The 24,282-nt window shown below is 48.3% G+C and overlaps 2 protein-coding genes across 3 annotated transcripts; one reads left to right on the top strand and one right to left on the bottom strand.

Moving 5' to 3' along the window:
* Nucleotides 1-1,135: 1,135 nt before the first annotated feature.
* Nucleotides 1,136-9,110, top strand: ZNF584 (zinc finger protein 584). 2 transcript variants are annotated; one of them, XM_061386600.1, is made up of 3 exons: nucleotides 1,136-1,910; nucleotides 2,776-2,902; nucleotides 7,586-9,110. In XM_061386600.1, exons 1-3 carry the CDS (start codon nucleotides 1,893-1,895, stop codon nucleotides 8,860-8,862), a joined length of 1,422 nt encoding a protein of 473 aa, XP_061242584.1. In that variant the 5' UTR covers nucleotides 1,136-1,892; the 3' UTR covers nucleotides 8,863-9,110. The 2 variants fall into 2 exon arrangements, with proteins under 2 accessions (XP_061242584.1, XP_061242585.1); XM_061386601.1 differs by having other exon boundaries at nucleotides 1,906-1,989.
* Nucleotides 9,111-13,599: 4,489 nt separating this feature from the next.
* On the bottom strand, nucleotides 13,600-24,211 carry ZNF132 (zinc finger protein 132). Its single transcript, XM_061386558.1, has 4 exons — nucleotides 23,644-24,211; nucleotides 21,083-21,163; nucleotides 20,758-20,926; nucleotides 13,600-16,430 (listed from the first exon to the last, which is right to left on the bottom strand). Exons 1-4 carry the CDS (start codon nucleotides 23,656-23,658, stop codon nucleotides 14,506-14,508), a joined length of 2,190 nt encoding a protein of 729 aa, XP_061242542.1. The 5' UTR covers nucleotides 23,659-24,211; the 3' UTR covers nucleotides 13,600-14,505.
* Between the last annotated feature and the right edge of the window lie 71 nt (nucleotides 24,212-24,282).

Consider the following 24,282-nt stretch of genomic DNA (forward strand, 5'->3'; position numbering starts at 1 on the left):
TATCACACCAAAGAAGATACACAGATGGCAGAGAGAAGCAGATGAAAATATTCTGAACATCATATGCCGTTATGGAATTTCAAATTTAAACAATGTCACTACATATCTATTAGAGTGGCTAAAATCCAAAATACTGACAAGCGGTACCAGAACTCTACTGCTGTCTAGAATGCAAAATTATATAGCCCTTGGAAAGAAAGTTATGACCAACCTAGATAGCATATTGAAAAGCAGAGACATTACTTTGCCAACAAAGGTCTGTCTAGTCAAGGCTATGGTTTTTCCAGTGGTCATGTATGGATGTGAGAGTTGGACTGTGAAGAAAGCTGAGCGCTGAAGAATTGATGCTTTTGAACTGTGGTGTTGGAGAAGACTCTTGAGAGTCCCTTGGACTGCAAGGAGATCCAACCATCCATTCTGAAGGAGATCAGCCCTGGGATTTCTTTGGAAGGAATGATGCTGAAGCTGAAACTCCAGTACTTTGGCCACCTCATGCGAAGAGCTGACTCATTGGAAAAGACTCTGATGCTGGGAGGGATTGCAGGCAGGAGGAGAAGGGGACGACAGAGGATGAGATGGCTGGATGGCATCACCAACTCGATGGACGTGAGTTTGAGTGAACTCTGGGAGTTGGTGATGGACAGGGAGGCCTGGCGTGCTGTGATTCATGGGGTTGCAAAGAGTCGGACACGACTGAGCGACTGAACTGAACTGAACTAGGAAGACAATTGGTAGTTTCTTATAAACTTAAATACACTATTATGTGATCCATCTACCACACGCCTAGGTATTTACACAAATGTATTGAAAATATGTCCACACAGACAGTGGAACAGGAATGTTTATAGCAAATTTATCCGTAATTGCTTAGAACTGGAGTCAAACTGAGATGCTTTTCCATGCGTAAACGAATAAGGAAATTGGTGCATTCATACAATGGAATATTATTTAGTAATAAAAAGAACTGCGCTCTGGAGCCACAAAAAGGCATGGAGGAATCTTAAATGTGTATTCCTAAGTGAAAAAGTCAGCTGAAAAAGGTACATACTGTATGATTCCAACGTTATGACATTTTGGGAAAGGTAAAACTAGAGAGAGTGAAATAGTGGTTGCCGTGGTCTCAGGGGAAGGGAGGGAGGGGTGAATAGATGGAACCGAGGAGATTTTTCATGGAGCAAAACTATCCTGTAGTATACTGTAATGACTGACGTGTATAAAAAAGTGTACATTCTTATTTCTTACTTTAAAAAGCAACAAAACCAGTATAATTATACTCTTTGGTCTGTAACAAATAGATTTGCCAACAAGGGAAAGGCAGGTGGGTGGGACAAAGCTGTCCTCCGCCCGCGACCAGGTCCAAACGTCCAACCGAAAGTCCGGGCCCGCCCTCGGCGCTCTCCCGGAAACGCCCCTCTCCTGGCTGTCGTCGGCTGCATCCGCACAGACGCGGTCTGTGACGTCAGGTACGCGACAGGTAGTTCGCGCGCGCCCCAAACCGGGTCACGGGTGACCCGGGAGTCGAGTTAACGGAGGCACACGGACAGAGGTGCCACCTGGCGGCCCTGGCCGGCCGGGGCTTCCGACGTTGCTGTCGGGTGTCGGTTTTGCCTCCGCTGGCGGTCCCTGCGTCACGGGGAGGGCGATGGGCCTGGGCTCCCGGCGTTGACCCGCGCTGTGAGGCACTGTGAGGGCAGCGCTCTCACCGCAGAGCCCGTCGCCGCGCCTCGGCTCGCACCGTGACCTCGGCCGTGAGTCCCTTTTGCTGAGACTTGCTGTTGTCCCCTGAGAACCTCCCGAAGCGGCTCCTGGTCTTCAGTCGGCCGGGGGCTCGGGCGGGCTGGCGGGTACGGATCTCAGCTGAGCCCGCTGAAACTTTCCGCCATTCGGTTCCGATGGCAAAGGAGGCGCAGGTGAGTGGGAGGTGCGCCCCAGGTTCTCAGCACCCGAATCCCCACCCAGCAGGTCTGGACTCTGAATGGCCTGTGAGAGGTAAGGAAGGCTGTGACAGGTGAAGGGACAGTCTGTACAGAGACAGAGACGGAGGAGGGACGGGGATCTGGGAGCTACGTGTGTGGTGTGGTTCCCGGCGACAGAGGGTTGCAGGGTGAGGAGGTCCTCTGTGCAGAGCCGGGGGGTCCCCTTGGCCGTGGGCCGTTGGAGGTGTGGCGGGGCGGGGGGCGAGGCAGGATGGACTTGAAGTTGCTCCCCGTGGTAGCACCCTGGAGACACAGAGTGCACAGTGGCATGCGAGAGTTGTCAGTGGGGTGGACTGGTGAGGTTGTGCTGAGGGTGTGGAGTTGTACCGTGCTGCCGTACAGAGTTACGTGCCTGGCGTGCAGGAGGGCAAAGTGGAGGGCCTTTGGAGTATGGTACTCAGGCCTGAGAGAGAGACGGTACCGTGGGTTTTGTTACTTCCGAATGGTGATCCCTGGGAGACAGGGAATTGACTGGCAGGAAATAGGATAGACCTGTGTGCTTCAGGGCGTCCATCGATGGCAGCCTGTTGTGGGCTGGATGCAGAGTTTAATAGCAACAAGATGAGAGAGGCACCAATGGTATTTGTGGCCCTGGGAATCCTCTGAGCTAGGGGTCTTAGGAGGAGAGAGGTATGAGGGCTTGTGAGTGATGGGGGCTCACAGGGAACCATGACGGCAGTGAGGGATGTCGCGGGACCTGAGGCATGGGTCAAGGGCGTGGGTGTGTTTCTCTGTCCATATTTTGGTTGGCTTTCTGCCCATTATTGACCCTAAGACTCAGTGGAATGCATCATTACAGGGCCCAGTGACTTTTGAGGATGTGGCTGTGTATTTCTCCCTGGAGGAGTGGGGTCTCCTTAATTTGACCCAGAAGAGCCTGTACCGTGATGTTATGCTGGAGAACTTTGGACTCATTGGCTCACTGGGTAAGTCACACTTTTCCCTAACAGACTGACCACCTCTGCCTTTTCTCCATGGGAAGTTCTGTTTATCCTAAAGCCCACAGAGTCTGTGTGCCCTTTTCCTCGTCTCTCTCTGAGCAGCTGTTGGCAGCTTTGACACCTGTTGCCCCACAGGCTCCTGGAGTAGGGCTTGGGGTTCAGATGTTTATAGTTTGCCCAACAAATCCCAGCTCTGCCTCTTTCTGACTGTGTGACTTCGGCCCCTGTGTGCTGAGTTTTGTCTTCCTCCTCCAAAAGAAATTTTATAGGGCCCTCCCTGGGCCAGATGTCAACCATGAATTGAAATCAGTAGATCAGTTTGGGCAGGATAGCCACCTTTTTTTTTTTTTTTTTGCTGCTTTGAGTGGTGTGTGGGCTTTTAGTTACCCATCAGGGATTGAAGCCGCGCCCTTGGCAGGGAAAGCGTGGAGTCTTAACCACTGGACCTCCAGAAAATTCCAGGACTGCCATCTTTAATATCTTTCAACCCATAAACATGAATGTATTTCTGTTTGTTTAGCTCCATATTTTTTTTTTTAGCTCCATATATTTTAAAAAAATAATTTTATGTATTTATTTTGGACTGTGCTGGGTCTTGGTTGCTGCGGGTGGGCTTTCTTTAGTCTCAGCAGTTGGGCTACTCTTCCTTGTCATATGCAGGCTTCGCATTGAGGTGGCTTCTTTTGTCGCAGAGCGTGGGCTGTAGGGCACATGGGCTTCAGTAGTTGCAGCAAGTAAGCTCAGTAATTTCAGCTCCCAGGCTCTAGAGCACAGGCTCAGTAGTTGTGGCTCAGGAGCTTAGTTGCCCCACAGTATGTGGGATCTTCCGAGACCAGAGATTGAACCTGTGTCTCCTGCATTGGCAGATGGATTCTTTACCACTGAGCCACCATGGAAACCCACTAGCTCTAATTTTTTAAACAGTGTTTTTAATATACAAGGCTAAATTTATTTCTAAGTATTTTATTCATTTTGATGCTCTTTCCCCCTCTTTTTTATCTTTTTCTTTATGCTCTTTTAAATGGAATTTTTTCTTAATTTCATTTTAGATTATACATTGCTAGTGTATAGAAATGTAATTGACTTTCCTATACAGATCTTGTACTCTGCAACCTTGCTAAACTCATTTATTAGTTCTAATAGTTCTTTCAGTGGATTGTTTGGTATTTTCTATATATATAATGTCAGGACATCTGTGAATAGAGATATTTTTACTTTTTCCTTTGCCTAACCAATTTGGCTATTGGATATAAATTGTAAGAGTAGACGTCTTTTCTTGTTCCAGTTCTTTTTTTTTTTTTTTTGTTCCAGTTCTTATAGGAAAAGCACTCATCAGTCTTTCACTAATAAGTATGATGTTAGCTATAAGTTTATTACATGTGCCCTATTCAGGTGAGGAAGTTCTCTTGTTGAGTGAAACGTTGTTAGAGTTTGTGCAGTGCTTTTCCATATCTATTGAAATGATCATGTGATTTTTGTCCTCTATTCTATTAATGTGGTGTATTACAGTAATTGATTTTCTATATTCATAAGAGTTATCAGTGGTACAGTTTTCTTTTCTTGTATCTTTATTTGGATTGAGTATGAGGATAATTTTGGCTTCAATGGATGAATTGGGAAATGTTCCCTTCTGTTTTATGAACAGTTTCTGAAATATCGGCATTAATTCTTATTTCTGTGTTAATATTAACCTGTGACACCATCTCAGCCTAGCTTTTTTTGTTTTTCCTGTGGGGAAGTTTTTTTTTTTTTTTAAGTCTGTTCAGCTATTCTATTTCTTCTTCAGTCAGTTTCTTTTTTTTTTTTTTTTAATTGTCTTCTACTTTTGGGTTTTTTTCTTCTTTTTGTTCTTTGAAGTATAAAGTTAGGATATTGGTTGAAGGTCTTTTTTTTTTTTTTTTTGAAGGTCTTTTTTTAAAAATTCATTTTATAATTGAAATGTAGTTGATTTACAGTGTTTCAGGGGTACAGCAGAGTGATTCAGTTATACGTATAGAGATCTTTTTTACTATGTGTTTTGTGACAATATAAGATATGTATTTTGTCTTTGTTCCCAATTCTTTGGCATGCAGCTCCTAAAACTTTTGGAGTCTCTGGAGTGATGAGATGCTTCTGTATGCTGATGAACGTTGACAGTTGCTGGGGACCCCTGGATAGTCTCAGAATAGGGGCTGGTCACCAGAAATACCGGGGGATGATTGGAAGGTTGGATTTTCAGTTACTCCCAGCCTCCTCCTCTCACTTCCCTACCCTGACTTTTGGAGGAGGGGCTGGAGTTTGGGCCAATCATCAATGGCCAGTGATTCAATCAGTCATGCCTATGTGAGGAAACATCCATAAAAACTCCAAAATGACCAGTTCAGAGAGCTTCTGGGTTAGTGGACACATCTGAGATGCTAGGAGAACGGTGCCACCAAGGGCATGGATCCTTCTTACCCTCTGCATCCTCAGTCTCCACCCCTGGCATACCCTGCCCTTTTCATTTCTTCCACTGGCGGTTCCTGAGTTATAGTCTTTAAAATAAATTGGTAATAGTAAGTAAATTCTTTTCCTGAGTTATCTGATCTGTTCTAGCAACTTATTGAACCTAAAGAGGAATCAATAATTGTGAGAATCCCAGATTTACCGCTATCAGAAGTATGGGAGGCAAGGGACTTCAACTGATGCCTGAGGTAGGGGCAGTCTTGTGAGACCAAGCCTGTAACCTGTGGGGTCTGGTGCTAATTCCACGTATCTGGTGTCAGAATTGAATTGAATCCTTGAACACTCAGTTGGAGTTGGAGAAATGGTATGGAAACCCCCCCATGGATTTGGTGTCAGAGGTATTGTGAATAAGGCAGCTCAGAGGTGTTGCTATAATTTTCCTTCTAAGCAAGACTTTTCCCCATAACTTTTGGTATGTTGTGTTCTCTTGCATTTATCTCAAAGTGTTTTATAATTTTCCTCGTGGTGATTTAGGAGTACTTTAATTTCCATAAATTTGTGAGTTTTCCAGATTCACAGACATGGAGAACTGAGTTTTGGTTGCCAGGGGATGGGGCAAGGAGGAGGAGAGGGGTGGACTGGAGTTTGTGACTAGCAGATGCAGGTTATTATATATAGAACGGATAAACAACAAAGTCCGATTGTATAGCATAGGGAGGTATGTTCATATCTTGTAATAAACCATGATGAGGAAGAATTCTAAAGTATTTGTGAACTTTCCAGTTTTTTCCTGTTGTTGCTTTCTGCCCGAAGTCTCCTGAGGCCTATTTTATGTCCTAGCAAATGGTCTCTTTTGGAGACTGTTCCATGTGCAGGTCAGAATGGAAGAGAGTATGTCCTCTGTTAAGTAGCGTGTTCTATAGAAGTCTTAGAGGTCTAGTTGAGTTTTAGCCTCATTCAAGTGTTATATCCTTCATTTTCTGCCTAGTGGTCCTGTCCATTTATGAAAGTTAGAAATTGAAGTCTCTAAATATTATTGTTTTAATTCTTTCTTTATTTATTGTCAGTTTTGCCTCACAGGGGGTTCTTTTCTAGAAAACTGTGGTAAAACAAACCGTGATATTTACCTTCTTAACACATTTTTAAATGTACAGAAGAGGTTCCAACAAGGAGCTACTGTGCAGCATAGGGAACTATGTTCAGTATCTTCTAATAACCTATAATGGAAAATAATCTGAAAAATATATACACACATATATAACTGAATCACTTTGCTGTACACTAGAAACTAATACAGTACTGTAAATCAACTATATTTCAATTTAAAAAAATAAATAAAAAATAATGAACATTCAATTGCCTCCGACAATTTTTAAAAAAAATGTAGAGTCCCATGTTCTAATACTTGATATCCTTCATGGTTGCCATGGTGACACGAGCTTCCTGTTTTTGTAGGGTGGGTCAGCCTTGATTTGGGCTGGCATGTTATTACTCTTCTCCCTCTTAGGCTTTGCACCTTCAAGGTCCCCCAAGGTTGCCCAAATGGAGGGTGAGGAAGAGGCCTGGGTGCCCAACATGGTGGACAGTGTGGTCAGCAGAGCAGAGGCCAGGAAGGGTTCCAGACTCAGTGACTGGGGCTAGAGGAGGTCTTGGTTTCAGTGATGGGTATCTGTGTGCACTGGCATTTGGGTGCTGGGGCAGTGACCACAACTTACTCCCACCTTGCCCCTCTTCTAGACTCACCGTGTGGTCTTGCAGTCTCTACCGAGGCTCTGGATGACCCACCTCTCTGGCCTCTGTCTTGTGGTTCCCTCTTCTCTGTGCCACTGCAGAGCTGTCCGCTGCGACCTGCTCTGCGTGTGACTTGAGATGCACGTCCTTCAGTAGTCCATGAACACTGGCTGCTCTGTCAGTCATCTTTACACTGGGGCAGCCATCCTCCCCACAGAGCTTGCTGTCTTCAGCATCGCTGGCCTAGCTGAAGCCCTCGGCAGAGCGTGACCTGAAGACCGTGACCCCCTCCCTGCAGTGCTCCTGTCTCTGTCTCCTCGTCCCTGTTGCAGTTTCCCTATTCTGGGGTCAGGCAGAGCCCTGTTCCCCTGGGCCAGCCCCTCCTCATCCGAACCTTTCCCTGTTGCCTCCTGCAAGTCTGTGGACACCTCCGTGGGTGTGTGCCACAGGCACCTGCTGAAGGTGCCGCCTCCCTTGCAGGCCCACTCTGAGTGCCCGCCTCTTCCGTCCCAGGTTGTCTGTGTAGACTGCAGGATGAGGACGCCCTTCTCGAGCTTGCAGAGAGCTGCCGAGTCCGCCTGTCAGAGAAGCCCTCTCTGTGTGGGACGTCTGGACAGGTCTTCCCTGCCACTTTAGGCTTCTTCCAGCCCCAGGCTGCCTGCAGAGAGGGAGCGCCCCGCGGGAGCCCCGAGTGCAGCGAGGCCTGCCCACCCGGCTCCGCTGGCCAGCGGCAGCAGGGCGGCCATGCGGCGCAGACGCCCTTCCGGTGCAGTGACTGTGGGCAGGCCTTCCTCCAGGCCTTCACGCTCCTCGACCACCTCGTTGCTCACGCCAGAGAGAGGCCCATCAGGGGCCCAGCAGGTGGAAGCAGCCCCATGGAGAACTCAACCCTGGTTCCTCACTGGAACGCTCACCCTGGAGAGACGCCCCACGTGTGCAATGAGTGTGGCAGGGCCTTCAGTTACCCCTCTAAACTGAGGAAGCATCAGAAGGTTCACACTGGCATCAAGCCTTTCAAGTGTGCCGAGTGCGGGAAGACGTTCAACCGCAAGGACGCGCTTGTCCTGCACCAGAGAATCCACACCGGAGAGCGGCCTTACCAGTGCGGTGAGTGCAGGAAGGCCTTTAGCGTGCTGTCCACCCTCATTCGGCACCGGAAGGTGCACATCGGAGAAAGGCCGTACGAGTGCCGGCAGTGCGGGAAGCTCTTCAAGTACAGCCACAGCTTCGCCCTGCACCGGAGGGTGCACACGGGGGAGAGGCCTTACGGCTGCGGCGAGTGCCGGAAGGCCTACGTGACCCGCTCGGGGCTGTACCAGCACCGGAAGGTCCACACCGGCGAGCGACCCTACGAGTGTGGCCTGTGCGGGAAGACCTTCACTACCAGGTCCTACCGCAACCGCCACCAGCGCTTCCACACCGAGGAGCGGGCCCACGAGTGCCCGGAGTGCGGTCGCTCCTTCAAACACGGCTCGACCCTCCTCCAGCACAGGAAGGTCCACGCCGCGGGAAGGCCACAGGGGGCCGGCAGGCAGGCAGGCAGCCCTGAGCCGCGGTTGGCGCATGCTCAAGTTCTCAGTCCAGAAGGGAGGCTGGGGAGAGGGGCCGTTTGCAAGCGGAACCCGCCGCCCACACCGACTGGGGCAGGCGCGCTGCGCTCCGGCCCGGCCGCTCTTGGCGGTGTTGGGACATTGCCAGTTCCTGTGACAGGAGCCGTCCCACCCCTCCGAGCCGACAGCTCCCGTGGTGTGCAATCTGGGTGCTCCGGGAAGCCGTTCTCTCCTCCATAAGGGAGAGTCATGTGCGCTGGATTCCATATGGGGTCTTATTCCCTCCCCACAGCCGGTTCAGGTGTGGACATGACCTAGCTCTGGCCGAGAGTAGCTGGGCAGTGTCTGCAGGGGCTTCCAGGGAAGGTTAGCCATCTTTATGGACTCTGTGGACGCCACGTTTGGTTTCTGTCGTGGATTTATCCAGCCCTGGGACTGTCTCACGCGGTTCTGGAATGTCTAATAAAGACCTTTTTGTGTACACCACCCTTAATCTGCGGGCTCTGATCTGTGTGTGTGGAAGGGCTGAGAACCAAACTGGGCTCATGAATAGAGGGCGCTGTTTCTCTGGAGGTCCCTGACTGTTGTCTGCCTCAGTGGGGACAGCAGGATGGCAAAAGCCAGCTCCAGTCAAGGTTGGCCGAGTCTGCACTGGAGCTTCAGACATCGGGGGGAAGACTGAAGGGCTCTGGGTGGATCTCTGGCCTGGATGTCAGGTGTACCTCTGGGCCCAGAGCTTGCCTGAAGAATGGAGTGGTGGGTAGAAGATCCCCGTGTGACTGGGGACAGGTATCAGCTGGGCTCCTTGTTTCTGGGGAAAGTTCTGCCATCTCCAGTGCTGGCCAGAAGAAGCTGCTTCTAGAACCAGCTCAGAAGCCGAGCTCTCTGAAACTGAGAACGTGGAGGTAAGTTTGAGAGTGGCCGTATGTTCTGCAGGGGCTGCTGGGCAGAATGAGTGGGCACAGGAGCACAGAGAGGAGTCCTGTGGAGCAGGGGGCCTGGCACATTTGAGGCTTGAGCTGGTTCTGAAGAGGAATCCATGGATGTTCCGGGAACGTGGTTTTGGGGGGGGAGGCGGGCAGTTTCTCAGGAATTTCAAGCCTGTTCCCAGTGTCCAAGGTCACTGTCAGCAAATAGCCTACAGGTTCCTTGGATCCTCAGAGCCTTTCTGGGCATGTTCACCTCCTGGCCATCACCCTGGGGCTGAGAGAAGATCCCGTCATACTGGGATTCAGCTTTCATGACCTGGCTGGGATTCCTGGTGTGTCTACAGACAGCAGCCTTGACTTTTTGCTGTTGCTGTCACAGGGCTCCAGGGAAGGAAGTTGTTGATCCACATATAGATCCAGATCTGCTGGTTGTGGGCCCTTTGATAAAATGTTGGAAACTATTCTTTTACAAGGTAAATGTCAGTTCAGTGAAACTTGTTATGTGGTTGTCACTGTGTCTCTGGTCTACAGTGCTTCACGTCAAGAAGAAAACATTAGTGGAGGCGTGTTTGGGGAGAGCCAACCCCAGACTGGAGGCTTTGGGCTGAGTGGTGCTCAGCCAGGACCATGTGTCGGGGTTGGAACATAAAGGCTGCTGCTGCCTTTAGCTTCAGCAGTTCCTCTCAGACACCCTGCTGGCAGGAGGGGTGGCAGCCACAGGGGCAGGAAGTTCTCAGCCAGTCTGCTCGGTGTTTCCAGCACCGTAAGGCACACATCACCCCAGGCCTGCCTGGACGCGCGTGTGTGTAATCCCTGTGTGTGATAACTGTCTACCTTTGAGAGAGTCATTTCCTAGGCAGGTTGATAATAAGTCTAGGGGTCCCCAAGGAGAGAGGGGTCTGGAGTTGTTAGCTCCCATCTGTAAGAGAGAAAAAAGCGACCAGTGCCATCTTTCTACTGGAGGCGTCCCTCCCTACTCTAGATGGGGGTGTAGACAGACTTTACACCAAAGCTTTCCTTCCCTGGTCGGACTTAGTCTGTCCCTTACCGACACAGGTGACATACTCATCTTTCCCGGTTCTACCACCGAGACAGGCTGGGGATGTACCAGGGGTAGACCTGATGGCATCCCTAACTGACGTCCAGCTCTTCAGCATTACCTCAGATGCCACCCGGGGTGCAATCAGAGTAACCTTCCGGAATGCCTCCCAGGCTAAACCGCTGGGGGGAAACATTCATCACCTGGGTGCCTGTGCATGACCCTGAGTATATTCCTGACCACAATAAGACCGATACGAACATAAAACTGAGATGTTTCTTCCAAGCGTCACCACATCAGTATGAGTCTACTCTGGTCCACTAAGAGCCAGCGCTCCCAAAGGAAAGAACCCCATTGCAGTTCCGAGTAACCTTTAACCTCAGAGGTGATCTTGTAGCTATAGCGCCATCTAGCTTCCGAACTTTCTATTCCTAGCGAGGCTAGGAGCTTCCTGACTACCAATCCAAGTTTCTTCCTCCTTGAGAATTGCAGACCCCTCTCTCCTTGGGGACCCCTAGACTTTTTATCAACCTGCCTAGGAAATGACTCGCTCATTCCCCCCTTTTCTTTTAGGAGAATTATGTTGCCAAGGGAAAGGGATGTCATTTTCATTCCATAACTACTTCCTGCTGTTTAGGGGTGTAATCCCTAAATTGTTGAGGCAACATATTCTCATAACCCTCATATTGAGGGTCTCTGATCCAGGGGCCCCAAGTAATAGTTGGAGGAGGCTGTGGCACTCATAGGAGCTTGGACAACCATTTGTAACTTAAAAACCTTCATGCAATTAGAAACAAATCCAATTACACAGTTACAGATGTAGGGAGCAAACACCAAAAATAAAACAATCAGAATTATTGTAATTAAGATAGTTTTCCATCATAGGGAACTAGTTAACATCTCCCAAAGTGAGGCAACTGAGGCTTCAGGAGTATTCATAGCTCCAGTCATCTTGTTCATGTGTTTAGAAAAATAAGTAACATTAGTGCTCATATCAGGTATATATGTACAGCATTGGGTATGAATAATGGCACACGTTTCTCCTTGGGCAGCTGTCAAAATATTTAAAGCCAATCTGTTTTGTAAAACCACCTAATTTGTGGTTGTTCAGCATTAAGAGCTGAAATAGCTTTTTGAGAATCTTGCAGTGCCTGTTGAGTAAAATTAGTCAAAGCATCTACTCGTAGCATGGTATCTGTAGTTCCTAAAGAGGGAACACACACTGCAGCCAAATAATCATACCAGTGAAACACAGCCTTGCCCACAATGAGAGAGTCATTTCCTAGGCAGGTTGATAAGAAGGCTAGGGGTCCCCAAGGAGAAAGGGGTCTGCAATTCTCGACGAGGAAGAAAGGACAAACTTTCTTTTTTCCTCTACATTCCTTAGGATTATGTATCCTGCCTGAGGACAGTCTCTGGATTAAACCTGGTTGATCATGTTATCCTAAAATGTAAATTATGGGAGTAAGTCTGGTGAGATCTTTTTTTTTTTTTTTCTGGTGAGATCTTTACAACCTCCAGACATTCTTTGGATTCCTTGGAGAGTATATAACTCCATTGCTAACACTAGCAAAGGGGTACTCTTTCTACCCCCTTCTGATGTCTATGTCAGAAGCTTTCTCTGTCTCCTTTATACTTTAATAAAACTTTACTACACGAAAGCTCTGAGCGATCAAGCCTCGTCTCTGGCCCCGGATTGAATTCTTCTCTTCCAGAGGCCAAGGATCCCGGGGTCGTCACGTGATTCAGCAACAACCTTTCACCTTCAGCATGGAGGTCTGTATGGAGCAGAGTCAGAGTCTGGCAGAGCCAAATAGGGCCCAGATGTACAGGCAGGTGGGGGTTAGGGCAGACTGACCAGACTCCTCACCCCACTGACAGGGCGGCATGACCCGTCTCCTGACCTCTCGGCCTGCTTCTTCCCCGTGGTCCCTCCATGGGTCATCTCTGCCAGGTGCCTCTGCACTGCTGCTCCTTCTGGCTGAAAAGGTTCCTGGAGTCCCCGCCTCAGATATTTTCCTGCCCACCTAAAAGCGAGCAGTAGCAGCCATCACTGTCACTCACCTGTGCTTCATTGCTCTTAGAGCTACGGTTGCTCCGCAGTGACCCTGTTCTTTAGTCCCTTTGCACGTTAAATCTCTGTATCGCACATCAGATGGAGATGAAATGCATCTACCACGGAGCTCAGGCAAAAGCCTGGCACCCAGTAGGACCCCGGGGGACCTCTGGTGGCCCTGAGGGACGGTACTTGGCCCAGATCACAGACCTCTCGGAGCTAACCCTGGGGAGCGAGAAGGTAGGAGACCTCAGGGAAAGAGTGGTGCTTATCCCGTCCTGCACTCACATGAGTGCAGGCACACCTGTCCCAGGCTGTAAGCGGCTGCTGAGCCCTAGAGACTTCACTCCCCTGGCAGGACGAAATCCACAGGCCCCTCATGCGTGAAACTGACATTGTAGTAGGGTGGTGTATACCGAACGCTGTGTCCCCCCACAATACCTAGGTTAAACCCTAACCCACTCAGTGTTCTGTATTTGGAGGTGGGGCATTTGGGAGGTTGATGAGGTCATGAGAGAGGAACCCTTGTGACTGGGATTAGTGGTCTCATAAGAGGCCCCCAAGGACCCCTTCTCCTTCACTGTGAGGACACAGAGGATGGCTGTCAACCAGGATCCTCACCTGTCACCAAATATCCTGGCACAAGATCTTGGATTTTCTAGTCTCCAGGACTGTGAGAAATTTGTTATTTTTAAGCCTCCCAGTTCATGGTATTTGTTACATCAGTTGGAATGGACTAAGACATGGGAGACAGACATCCCTCAAGAAAGCACACACTGGCAGCTGTGAGCAGGGCTGCGAAGGGCCCTTCAGTGTGTCAGTGAGGCCCCTCCTGGTGCACCTCATCTCAGGACCCCCGAGTCTGTCCTTATGTCTGTCTTCTGGGGGCTCGCATGACCCTGCAGTTGGCTTTTACCTTTCAGTGAAGAGAAACTTCATGGCCTGGAGTCATGTCTGCTTCTTTTGTTGGAACTGTAAAAAACCTGGCATTTAATGATTCTTCTACAATCCATAAGGCTTATTAATATTTCACCAGTATACATGGACACACACACACACACACACATATATATATACACATACACATATGTCTCCCTTGGTACAGTTTTAGGTAATCCCACATATTTTGATATGCTGTTCTCATTTTCACTCCAAGTACTTTCAAATTTTTCTTTTATCTTTGACCATGGATTATTTATAAGTGTGATATTCAGTTTCTGAATGAGGGTTTTCCACACATCATTCTGTTCTTTATTTCTTATTAGAATTCTGTTATTGTCAAGGTCCACACCGTGTATTATTTCTTTTCCCTTTATCAGGCCTTCTTTTATGGCCCAGAATATGCTCCATATTGGTAAATGTTCTATGTGCATGTGAAAAAAATGTCTATTCTGTCCTCTTGGACAGGAAGTTCTATAAATATTGATTAGGTCAAGCTGGTTCAAAGTGTTGTCTTCCACGCCTTTACTGATTATCTGGGAGGGTGTGAACTTCCCAAAGTGTAATTGTGAATTTGTCTATCGCTCCTTGCAGTTCTATCAGTTTTTGCTTCATGTACCCTGAAGCACTGTTAGGTACATAACGTGCAGGACTGTCACGTGTCTTTATTAATGAATCTCTCAACCAACACGGGGTCAGTTCATTCCCTGACCCTCTCAGAGGCCACAGGCAGCTAGAAAGAGCTTTACGCTCCAGAGGGGAGACAGTGCTGTGTAGGTTCCTAGGCCACTCAGAAAGGGCAGGGTAGCTTCTCAAGGCATGTCCACATCAGCGACACATTAGGGAATTTCTTTGTAGTCTGCTGCCTGAAGTTTGATGTGGCTGAAGATCTCCCAAAGACCATCTCCATAAGGCTCCATTCAGCTGTGGATCCTTCTGTGCTGTGCAAGGTTGCAGAGGCGACTGAAGATCTTCCCACAGTGGCCACACTCATAAGTCCTTTCTCTGGTGTGAACTATCTGGTGTCGAACAAGTGTGGATCTTTCACTAAAGGCTTTCCCACACTGGCTGCATTCATAGGGCCTTTCCTGGGTGTGCACTCTCTGGTGACGAATGAGGTGAGAGTTACTGCTGAAGGCTCTCCCGCATGCACTGCACTCGTAAGGCCTTTCCCCAGTGTGAACTCTCCAGTGATAGATGAGGCTGGACTTACGGCTAAAGAACTTGCCACATTTAGTGCACTCATAAGGCCTTTCCCCAGTGTGAACTTTCTGATGCTTCGTAAGAATGGACTTTTGGCTAAAGAACTTCCCACATTCGTTACACTCATAAGGCCTTTCTCTGGTGTGAACTCTCCAGTGCTCAATGAGACTGGAACTGTGAGCAAAGGCCTTCCCACATTCACTGCACTCGTAAGGCTTTTCCCCAGTGTGAGTTCTCCAGTGCTGAACCAGGCTGGAGTTGCGACTGAAGGCTTTTCTGCACTCACTGCACCTGTAAGGCCTTTGTCCAGTATGTACTTTCTGGTGTTGAATGAGGGTGGAGCTATTGCTGAAGGTTTTCCCACATTCACCACATGCGAAAGGCCGTTCTCCGGTGTGGACTTTCTGATGGCGAAGGAGGTGAGAGCTTTGGCTAAAGTCTCTCCCACATTCACTGCATCCGAAAGGCCGTTCTCCGGTGTGAACCTTCTGGTGCTGAGCAAGGTTGGAGTTGTTGTTAAAAGCTCTCCCACACTCACCGCACTCAAATGGCCGTTCTCCAGTATGAACTCTCCAGTGCTGCATGAGCGCAGAGCTGCGACTGAAGGCTTTACCACACTGACTGCACTCATAAGGTTTTATGTGGGTGTGGACTTTCTGGTGCCGAAGGAAATTGGAGCTTTGGCTGAAGGCTCTTCCACATTTGCTGCACTTGAAAGGCCTTTCTCCTGTGTGGACTTTCTCATGCCGAGCGAGGTGTGACCTGTTATTGAAGGCTTTCCCACATTCACTGCATTCATAAGGCCTTTCTCCTGTGTGGATTCTCTGGTGATGAATAAGGGTGAGTTTGTGGCTGAAAGTTTTCCCACAGTCGCTGCATGCATAATCTTTTACTCCCGTGTGGAATTTCTGATGCCTCCTCAGTTGATATGGGTGACTGAAAGCCTTGCCACACTCTTTACATACGTGAGATGTTTCTCCAGTGTGAAACCATTGGTCACTAATAAGGGCTGATTTCTCCTCTAAGGAATTTTCAGCTCTTGTGCATCTAAATGGTGTCTCTTCAGAGCGAGTGCTCCGGTGGCTGAGGAGAACAGAAGTCTTCTGGAAAGCTTTCCCACTGTCACTGCAGTTGAAGGGCTTCTGTGAGGACTGGACCTCTTCGAGCTGCCCAGAACTGAAAAGGTGCAGTGAGGCCTCCCTGCCCTTTGTGCTGCTATGTGGCTCCCCACTGCCGTCTGTGCTTGGGGGCTGGAGGAGGTCATGGCCGTCTGAGACATCCTGGCCACCTAACCCACATGTAATGGGTTTCTCTGACAAAGAGCCTGTTGAGCTTTTTACGAACAAGTCCCTGTCTCTGTTCCATTGGAAGGGCTTTTCTCCATTGTACTCTGGATGCTGGTGAAGATTTACACCAAACCAAAACTCTCTTCCATATGCTAAACATGTGCAGGAAGTCTCCCCAGTATGTCTCTGATGGTCGTCCAGCTGCAAAATGTCTTTCAAGAGTGGCTCACACGTGTCACAGCTGTCAGCCTTCTGCATGGAAGGAGGTACACTGGGAGTTTTGACCTGTGACACCACTTCTCCAGAAGCATTCTTCTCAGAAGGCACCTCCTCATCTTCCACCACAGGCCAACAGCCTGAAAGCCGAGAAATTTCTGGTTAACGTGAGCGTTCCACTTAGTGAAAAGGGTGACTTCCTTAGAAATGTGTCACTGACACATACAGGAATGGGCCAAGGATTTGCCGATAGGCCAGGTGGGGCAGAGTTAGAGTGCAAGGCTCACTGGCGGGATAGGGCCCTCACCAGAGGCAAGAACTCAGAGGTAAAGGGCCTGAAAAGACATTTTTCAAAAAAAGATATACATACACAAATGGACAAAAAGTAAATGGAAAGAAGCTCAACATCATTAGTCATCGTGTGCACAGTGTGCGCTCAGTCATGTCCAACTCTCTGTGACCCCATGCACTATAGCCTGTCAGGCTCCTCTGCCCATGGAATTTTCCAGGCAAAAATACTGGAGCAGGTTGGCATTTCCTACTCCAGGGGATCTTCCTGACTCAGGGATCGAACCCACATCTCTTCCATCTCCTGCACTGGCAGGCAGGTTCTTTATCACTGCACCACCGGGCAAGCCCGTTAGTCTTTACAGAAATGCAAGCTCAAACCACAATGAGATACCACTTTAAACTCACCAGGATAGCTTGAAGAAAAAAAGATAGTAACAAGTTTTTGATGAGGAAGTAGAGAAACTGAAACACTCATAAACTGCAGTGGGAATGTAAAACGGTGCTGCCAATTGGGACAGTTTGGGAATTTCGCTGCTATGTATTTACAGAAGAGAAATGACATATATCTACACAAAACTTGTACATGAACATCTGGAACAGCCATAATGTTTGTAACAGTCAAAAAGTGGAAAAAAGCCAAATGTCCATCAGCTGATGAGTGGATAAACAAAACTGGTATATCTATATGCTGGAATATTATTCAGCCATAAAAATGAAAGAAGTATTATTGATATGTTCTATAACATGGATGAACCTCAATAACATTATGCCAAGTAAAAGCCAGTCACGGAAAACACATATGGTATAATTCCATTTGTATAAAATACCTATTAATAGAACAAGCAAATCTGTACAGTCAGGAAGTAGATTAGTGGTTGCCTAGGACTCAGGACAGGATGCGGGAATTTGAAGAGCGACTGCTAAAGGGCAGAGTCTCTCTTTAGGTGATGAAAATGCTTAGAATTAGAGTGTGGTGATATTAGTTTATTGAAAAAGTGAAAGTGAAGTCGCTCAGTTGTGTCCGACTCTTTGTGACCCCATGGACTGTAGCCTACCAGGCTCCTCCATCCGTGGGATTTTCCAGGCAAGAATACTGGAGTGGGGTGCCATTTCCTTCTCCAGGAGATCTTCCCGACCCAGGGAATGAACCCGGGTCTCCCGCATTGTAGGCAGACTCTTTACCGTCTGAGCCATCAGGGAAGTCCATTTGTTTATTATCCTTAATTAAAAAAAAAAAAAAAAAAAAACTAAAGCAAACTGCCTCAGTTATACATATGTTCTTTTTCATATTCTTTTCTATTATAGTTCCCTGTGCTATACAGTAGGACCTAATGTTTATCCATTCTATATATAATAGGTTGTACTTCCTAATTCCAATCCATCCCTCTCCCAACCCCCACCATTGGCAACCACAAGTCTGTTCTCTACATCTGTGAAACTTTTTCTGCTTTACAGATACGTTCATTTGTGTTGTATTTTAGATTCCATATATAAGAGATATCACATGGTACTTGTCTTTTCTCCTTATGACTTACATCACTTAGTATGATAGTCTCTAGGTTCACCCGCGTTACACCAAGTGGCATTATTTCTTTTTTATGGCTGAGTAGCGTTCCATTGTATACATACACCACATCTTCTTTTCCATTCATCTGTCGATAGAATTTATGTTGCTTCCATGTCCTGGATATTGTAAATAGTGCTACAATGAACATTGGAGTAAATTTATCCTTTCGAATTGCTGTTTTTTCTCCAGATATATGCCCAGGAGTGAGACTGCTGGATCGTATGGGAACTCTAGTTTTCATTTTTTCAGGAACCTCCATACTGTTTTCCATAGTGGCTGCACCAATTTCCATTCCCATCAATAGTGTAGGAGGGTTCCTTTTTCCACATGCTCTCTACCATTTGTTATCTGCAGACTTTTTAATGATGGCTATTCTGACTGGTGTGAGGTGACACCTCATAATAGTTTTCATTTGAATTTCTCTAATAATAAGCAAATAATAATAATAAAAGAAAGGCAATGCCAAAGAATGCTCAAACTACCGCACAACTGCACTCGTCTCACATGCTAGTAAAATAATGCTCAAAATTCTCCAAGCCAGGCTTCAGCAATATGTGAACCGTGAACTTCCTGATGTTCAAGCTGGTTTTAGAAAAGACAGAGGAACCAGAGATCAAATTGCCAACATCCGCTGGATCATGGAAAGCACAAGAGAGTTCCAGAAAAACATCTATTTCTGCTTTATTGACTATGCCAAAGCCATTGACTGTGTGGATCACAATAAACTGTGGAAACTTCTGAAAGAGATGGGAATACCAGACCACCTGACCTGCCTCTTGAGAAATCTGTATGCAGGTCAGGAAGCAACAGTTAGAACTGGACATGGAACAGACTGCTTCCAAATAGGAAGAGGAGTACGTCAAGGCTGTATATTGTCACCCTGCTTATTTCACTTCTATGCAGAGTACATCATGAGAAACGCTGGGCTGGAAGAAGCACAAGCTGGAATCAAGATTGCCGGGAGAAATATCAATAACCTCAGATATGCAGATAATACCATCCTTATGGCAGAAAGTGAAGAGGAACTAAAAAGCCTCTTGATGGAAGTGAAAGTGGAGAGTGAAAAAGTTGGCTTAAAGGTCAACATTCAGAAAACGAAGATCATGGCATCTGGTCCCATCACTTCATGGCAAATAGATGGGAAAACAGTGGAAACAGTGTCAGACTTTATTTTTGGGGCTCCAAAATCACTACAGATGGTGACTGCAGCCATGAAATTAAAAGACGCTTACTCCTTGGAAGGAAAGTTATGACCAATCTAGATAGCATATTCAAAAGCAGAGACATTACTTTGCCAACAAAGGTTCGTCTAGTCAAGGCTATGGTTTTTCCAGTGGTCATGTATGGATGTGAGAGTTGGATTGTGAAGAAGGCTGAGCGCCGAAGAATTGATGCTTTTGAACTGTGGTGTTGGAGAAGACTCTTGAGAGTCCCTTGGTCTGCAAGGAGATCCAACCAGTCCATTCTGAAGGAGATCAGCCCTGGGATTTCTTTGGAAGGAATGATGCTAAAGCTGAAACTCCAGTACTTTGGCCACCTCATGGGAAGAGTTGACTCATTGGAAAAGACTCTGATGCTGGGAGGGATTGGGGGCGGGAGGAGAAGGGGACGACAAAGGGTGAGATGGCTGGATGGCATCACTGACTCGATGGACGTGAGTCTGGGCGAACTCCGGGAGTTGGTGATGGACAGGGAGGCCTGGCGTGCTGCGATTCATGGGGTCGCAAAGAGTGGGACAGGACTAAGCGACTGAACTGAACTGAATAATAAGCAGTGTTGAGCGTGTTTTTACATGCTTTTTGGCCATCTGTATGTCTTCTTTGGAGAAATGTCTATTTAGGTCTTCTGCCCATTTTTCAATGGGGTTATTTTCTTGTTATTGAGTTGTATGAGCTGTTTGTATATTTTGGAAATTAAAACCCTTGTCAATCATATCACTTACAAATACTTTCTCAGTTTCTAAGTTGTATTTTCATTTTTTTAATGGTTTCCTTTGCTGTGCAAAAACTTGTAAGTTTTATTAGGTTCCATTTGTTTGTTTTTATTTCGTTGCTTTGGGAGACTGACTTACGAAAACACTGGTATGATTTATATCAAAGAATATTTTGCCTATGTTCTCTTCAAGAAGTTCTATGGAGTATGGTGAGATTTATACACTGAAAACACGAAAACCCACTAAACTGTACACTTTAAAAGGGTGAACGTTAAAATTGATTTTTGTAAAAAAAAGTAAAAGGGTGAACGTTATGATATATATCAGTAAAGCCATTAAAAAAAAAGTCTCTGGGGAAGGGGCAGAACCTCGGCATGGCCACACACTACATCAGCCAGCCAGGCACTGGTCAAGTTGAGCAGGACCCTTCAGGCAGGCCAGAATGCCGATCCCCAACCTCTGCTCCCACAAGGCCCCTGTGGGACCTAATAGCTGTTAGGACTCCTCATGAGGCTGCTCAGGGAGAAACGGGGGTGCACACAGCCCAGGCCCAGCACTCACAGCAGCTACAACATGAAACCTGGGCAGGAAGCAGTGTCCCTGGTCCAGCTTGGGGATGGGAGAAGACAAAAGGCAGGTGCTGGCCCCAGGCCAGGGAAGGGAACGAGGGCCTTACCAAGTGAGGTCACGAGCTCCAAGGTCTCCAGCATCACAGTGTGGTACAGCTGCCTCTGGGCTTCATCGAGGAGCTCCCACTCCTCTCTGGAGAAATGCATGGCCACCTCCTCGAAGGCCACCAGGCTCCCCCATGAGGAGACAGCAAGGCCAGGGGGCCAATAGGTGGGCTGGAAAACAAACAAAACGGTCCAGCGGGCACATTCAGGCCCTTGATGTGCGACTCAGTGCTCTGCCCCATGTCCCACTGGCATCTCTTCTCCTCATGACCCCCATCCGTCCTCCCTCCACCCGCCTGCAGCTCACCCCCTTCCCCAGGCCCTCACCTCTGAGAAGGCCACAGGTGCTGGCCCCACTGGTGCCCCGCTCTCCTCACAGTCCCACTGGCCACTGTTTTCAGACCAATCCTAACGAGAGAGACAAAAGGAAGGTGGGTAGATGGACGCTGTTTGAGCTCTAAGTGGTCATATGACACCCCTCTCCCTACTAACCAACTTCCCTTGTGTCCTTCAGGTCACACCTCCCAAATCTAAGAAAATCTGAGCTCTCTTTTCTTCCTTAAGCCTCTGTATCAGGCCTCATTCCCCTACCACGTACACATCAATCCTCAAACCTCTACTTCCCACATCCCACAGTATCATTGTCCCTCTCCCTGGCCACACCACAGGCATTTCCCCTGTACTCGTTTTCCACTATGCACTTAGCTTGCCAACAGAGGCAGGCAGGATCCGATGCTAACCTTGGACTGTCCTTGACTGCAAGAGCTTCCCACTAACAGAGAGAGCCATCACCTCTCTAGATAAAGCCTCCCTTCTTGGCTCTGTTGCTCCAATCTTGCACCCCAGAACCAGGAGTAATAATCTCAAACACCCTTATTCTCTTCCAGCTCTAACCTTATGCATGCTGTCCCTTCACCAGTCATAGCTGTCCTTGCCCTTCCTAATACACAAATCCCTGACCTGCTTGTCCCCACTCTTGGTGTGCCAACGCTTAGCTTGGCTGAGCCTTTTTGTCCCTGATACTCCAGCAGCCTAATAAACCCCCCTGGACGTAAGGAGAATGGCCAGAAAACCCTGTGAGCTGTAGAAAGGTAAAACAATCTAAGCTCAGGCCCACTGTCATCCTACCTTACTTACTTACGTGCTTTTTCTTTTCTTTTTTTTTGTATTTATTTATTTGGCTGTGCTGGTCTTAGTTGCACTGTGTGGGATCTTAGTTGTGGCAGGTAGAATCTAGTTCCCTGACCAGGGACTGAACCCAGGTCCCCTGCATTGAGAGCATGGAGTCTTGGCCACTGAACCACCAAGGAAGACCCTGTGCTTCATTTTTTCATCCCAGGTCTACACTCTACTCAGAGGCTTGTTCATCATCCTCAATCCAGCTCACAGTGCGCAAGCACAAGCCTCCCGCCGGCGGACGTCTCTGGTCTCGACCTGGCATGAAATACACTTGACATCTCAATTTGGGAGTCTCAATGACATTCCAAATACAGTATGGCCAAAACAGTTATTTTCCCTCTGAAATCTACTCCTCAAACCATCTTCCACATCCGAAAAAATATTCAGGGTCAACCATATTTCCCTGCCACATATCAGGAAATCTCAGTTCAACCATATTTCCCTGCCACATATCAGGAAATCTCAGTTCAGTTCAGTTGCTCAGTTGTGTCTGACTCTTTGCGACCCAAAGAACCACAGCACACCAGGCCTCCCGGTCCATCACCAACTCCCAGAGTTCACCCAAACCCATGTCCATCGAGTCGGTGATGCCATCTAACCATCTCATCCTCTGTCATCCCCTTCTCCTCCTGCCCTCAATCTTTCCCAGCATCAGGGTCTTTTCAAATGAGTCAGCTCTTTGCATCAGGTGGCCAAAGTATTGGAGTTTCAGCTTCAACATCAGTCCTTCCAATGAACACCCAGGACCGATCTCCTTCAGAATGGACTGGTTGGATCTCCTTGCAGACCAAGGGACTCTCAAGAGTCTTCTCCAACACCACAGTTCAAAAGCATCAATTCTTCGGCGCTCAGCTTTCTTTATAGTCCAACTCTCACATCCATACAGGACCACTGGAAAAACCATAGCCTTGACTAGATGGACCTTTGTTGGCAAAGTAATGTCTCTGCTTTTGAATATGCTATCTAGGTTGGTCACAACTTTCCTTTCAAAGAGTAAGCGTCTTTTAATTTCATGGCTGCAATCACCATCTGCAGTGATTTTGGAGCCCAGAAAAATAAAGTCAGCCACTGTTTCCCCATCTATTTGCCATGAAGTGATCAGGAAATCTAGTCCACCCTAAAAATTACATCCAGGAGCCAACCACTTCTCCTACCTTACAGGCACCTCCCTGCTCTAGCCACCAAAACCACACACCGGGACTACTGCAGTCACCTCCTCCATGATCTTCGGGCCTCCAGTCTCATCCCACTTTCCAGTCTTTTCACTCAGCATCCACAGGCTTGTTAAGATCTGATTCAGATCACCTCCTCCTCTGCTCTAAACTTCCCGTGACCCGCACCACACTGAGAATAGAGGCCCAGCACCCCAGCCTCCCTTTCCGGGCCTGTCTCCAGTCCCTCTGCTCTCTATTTCCACCAGAAGAAATGGAGATCTGTCGTTTCCCTCAACACTGTCACCTTATGCCCACCTCCAAGCAATTGGCACATGCTGGTCTCTGTGTCACGGACACCTTTCCAGACCTATCCCATGTGATCCGCTCCACATAACCTCTGGCCTAGGTTCAGGATGCCAGGGGAAAGTGACTCTCAGGGGCCCAGACTCATGTGCAGGCCGAGTTCGGGACGCCACCATCCCCTAACAGACCCCAGGGTCACAAGGGCGGGGATCTCAGCAGGTGAGGACCTGTCTCATCTCACCTGCCACTCACCTGCCTTGGGTCCATCGGCGACTCTGCAAGACCAGTTACAGCCTGTGGGCTGGGCGGGGCCGTGTCAGGCGGCGGCCGTGACGAGCCTGCGCGCTCACCCGAACACCCCCACAAACACTGGGAGGGGTGACGCAGGTTGATGGTCGCACTCAGTGCTTCGACCGTCCCCAGTATGAAACGGAAGCTGCCTCCCCGGAACTTGGGACGAAGGCAGGGCGCGGAGAAACCGAGGCTTAGGAAGGAGGAGCGGTAAGCCGAGGGTAAAAGGGAGTGCCAAGGTGCGAAGAGGGTCCCAGAACGTCCCCCTGGGGGCCTTCGCCTCACGTCCCAGGGTGTGTCTCCTGCAGCCCCACCAGGCACAAAACTAAGACTGCAATGGCGACGCCGGAAGTCCCGCCCCACCACCTGAGGCCAGGCGAAAACGCCCAAATCCTGACCCTCACTGGCTCCAGGCTCGTGGACGTCTATGTCGCTTTTCCCTGAGCCTATCGCGGTGCCGCCGAGTCGTTGCCTAGGTGATTAGACTGGACGCACCGCATCACGGCTCACGCGACTTGAACTACACTACCCAGAACTTCCCTCACTGTGCGTTCACACCAGTATTGACCAATGATAGCCCAGGAAATAGGCGTTTCCGGG

Source organism: Bos javanicus, chromosome 18 (assembly GCF_032452875.1).
Source record: "Bos javanicus breed banteng chromosome 18, ARS-OSU_banteng_1.0, whole genome shotgun sequence".
NCBI classification, from domain to species: Eukaryota; Metazoa; Chordata; class Mammalia; order Artiodactyla; family Bovidae; genus Bos; species Bos javanicus.

Coding starts and splice junctions, on each gene's coding strand:
- ZNF584 (XM_061386600.1), top strand. Junction 2,903..7,585: donor TGGACTCATTGGCTCACTGG/GTAAGTCACACT, acceptor CTTCCGTCCCAG/GTTGTCTGTGTAGACTGCAG.
- ZNF132 (XM_061386558.1), bottom strand. Junction 20,927..21,082: donor CACCTGTGGCCTTCTCAGAG/GTGAGGGCCTGG, acceptor TTTGTTTTCCAG/CCCACCTATTGGCCCCCTGG. Junction 16,431..20,757: donor GGAGCTCGTGACCTCACTTG/GTAAGGCCCTCG, acceptor CTCGGCTTTCAG/GCTGTTGGCCTGTGGTGGAA.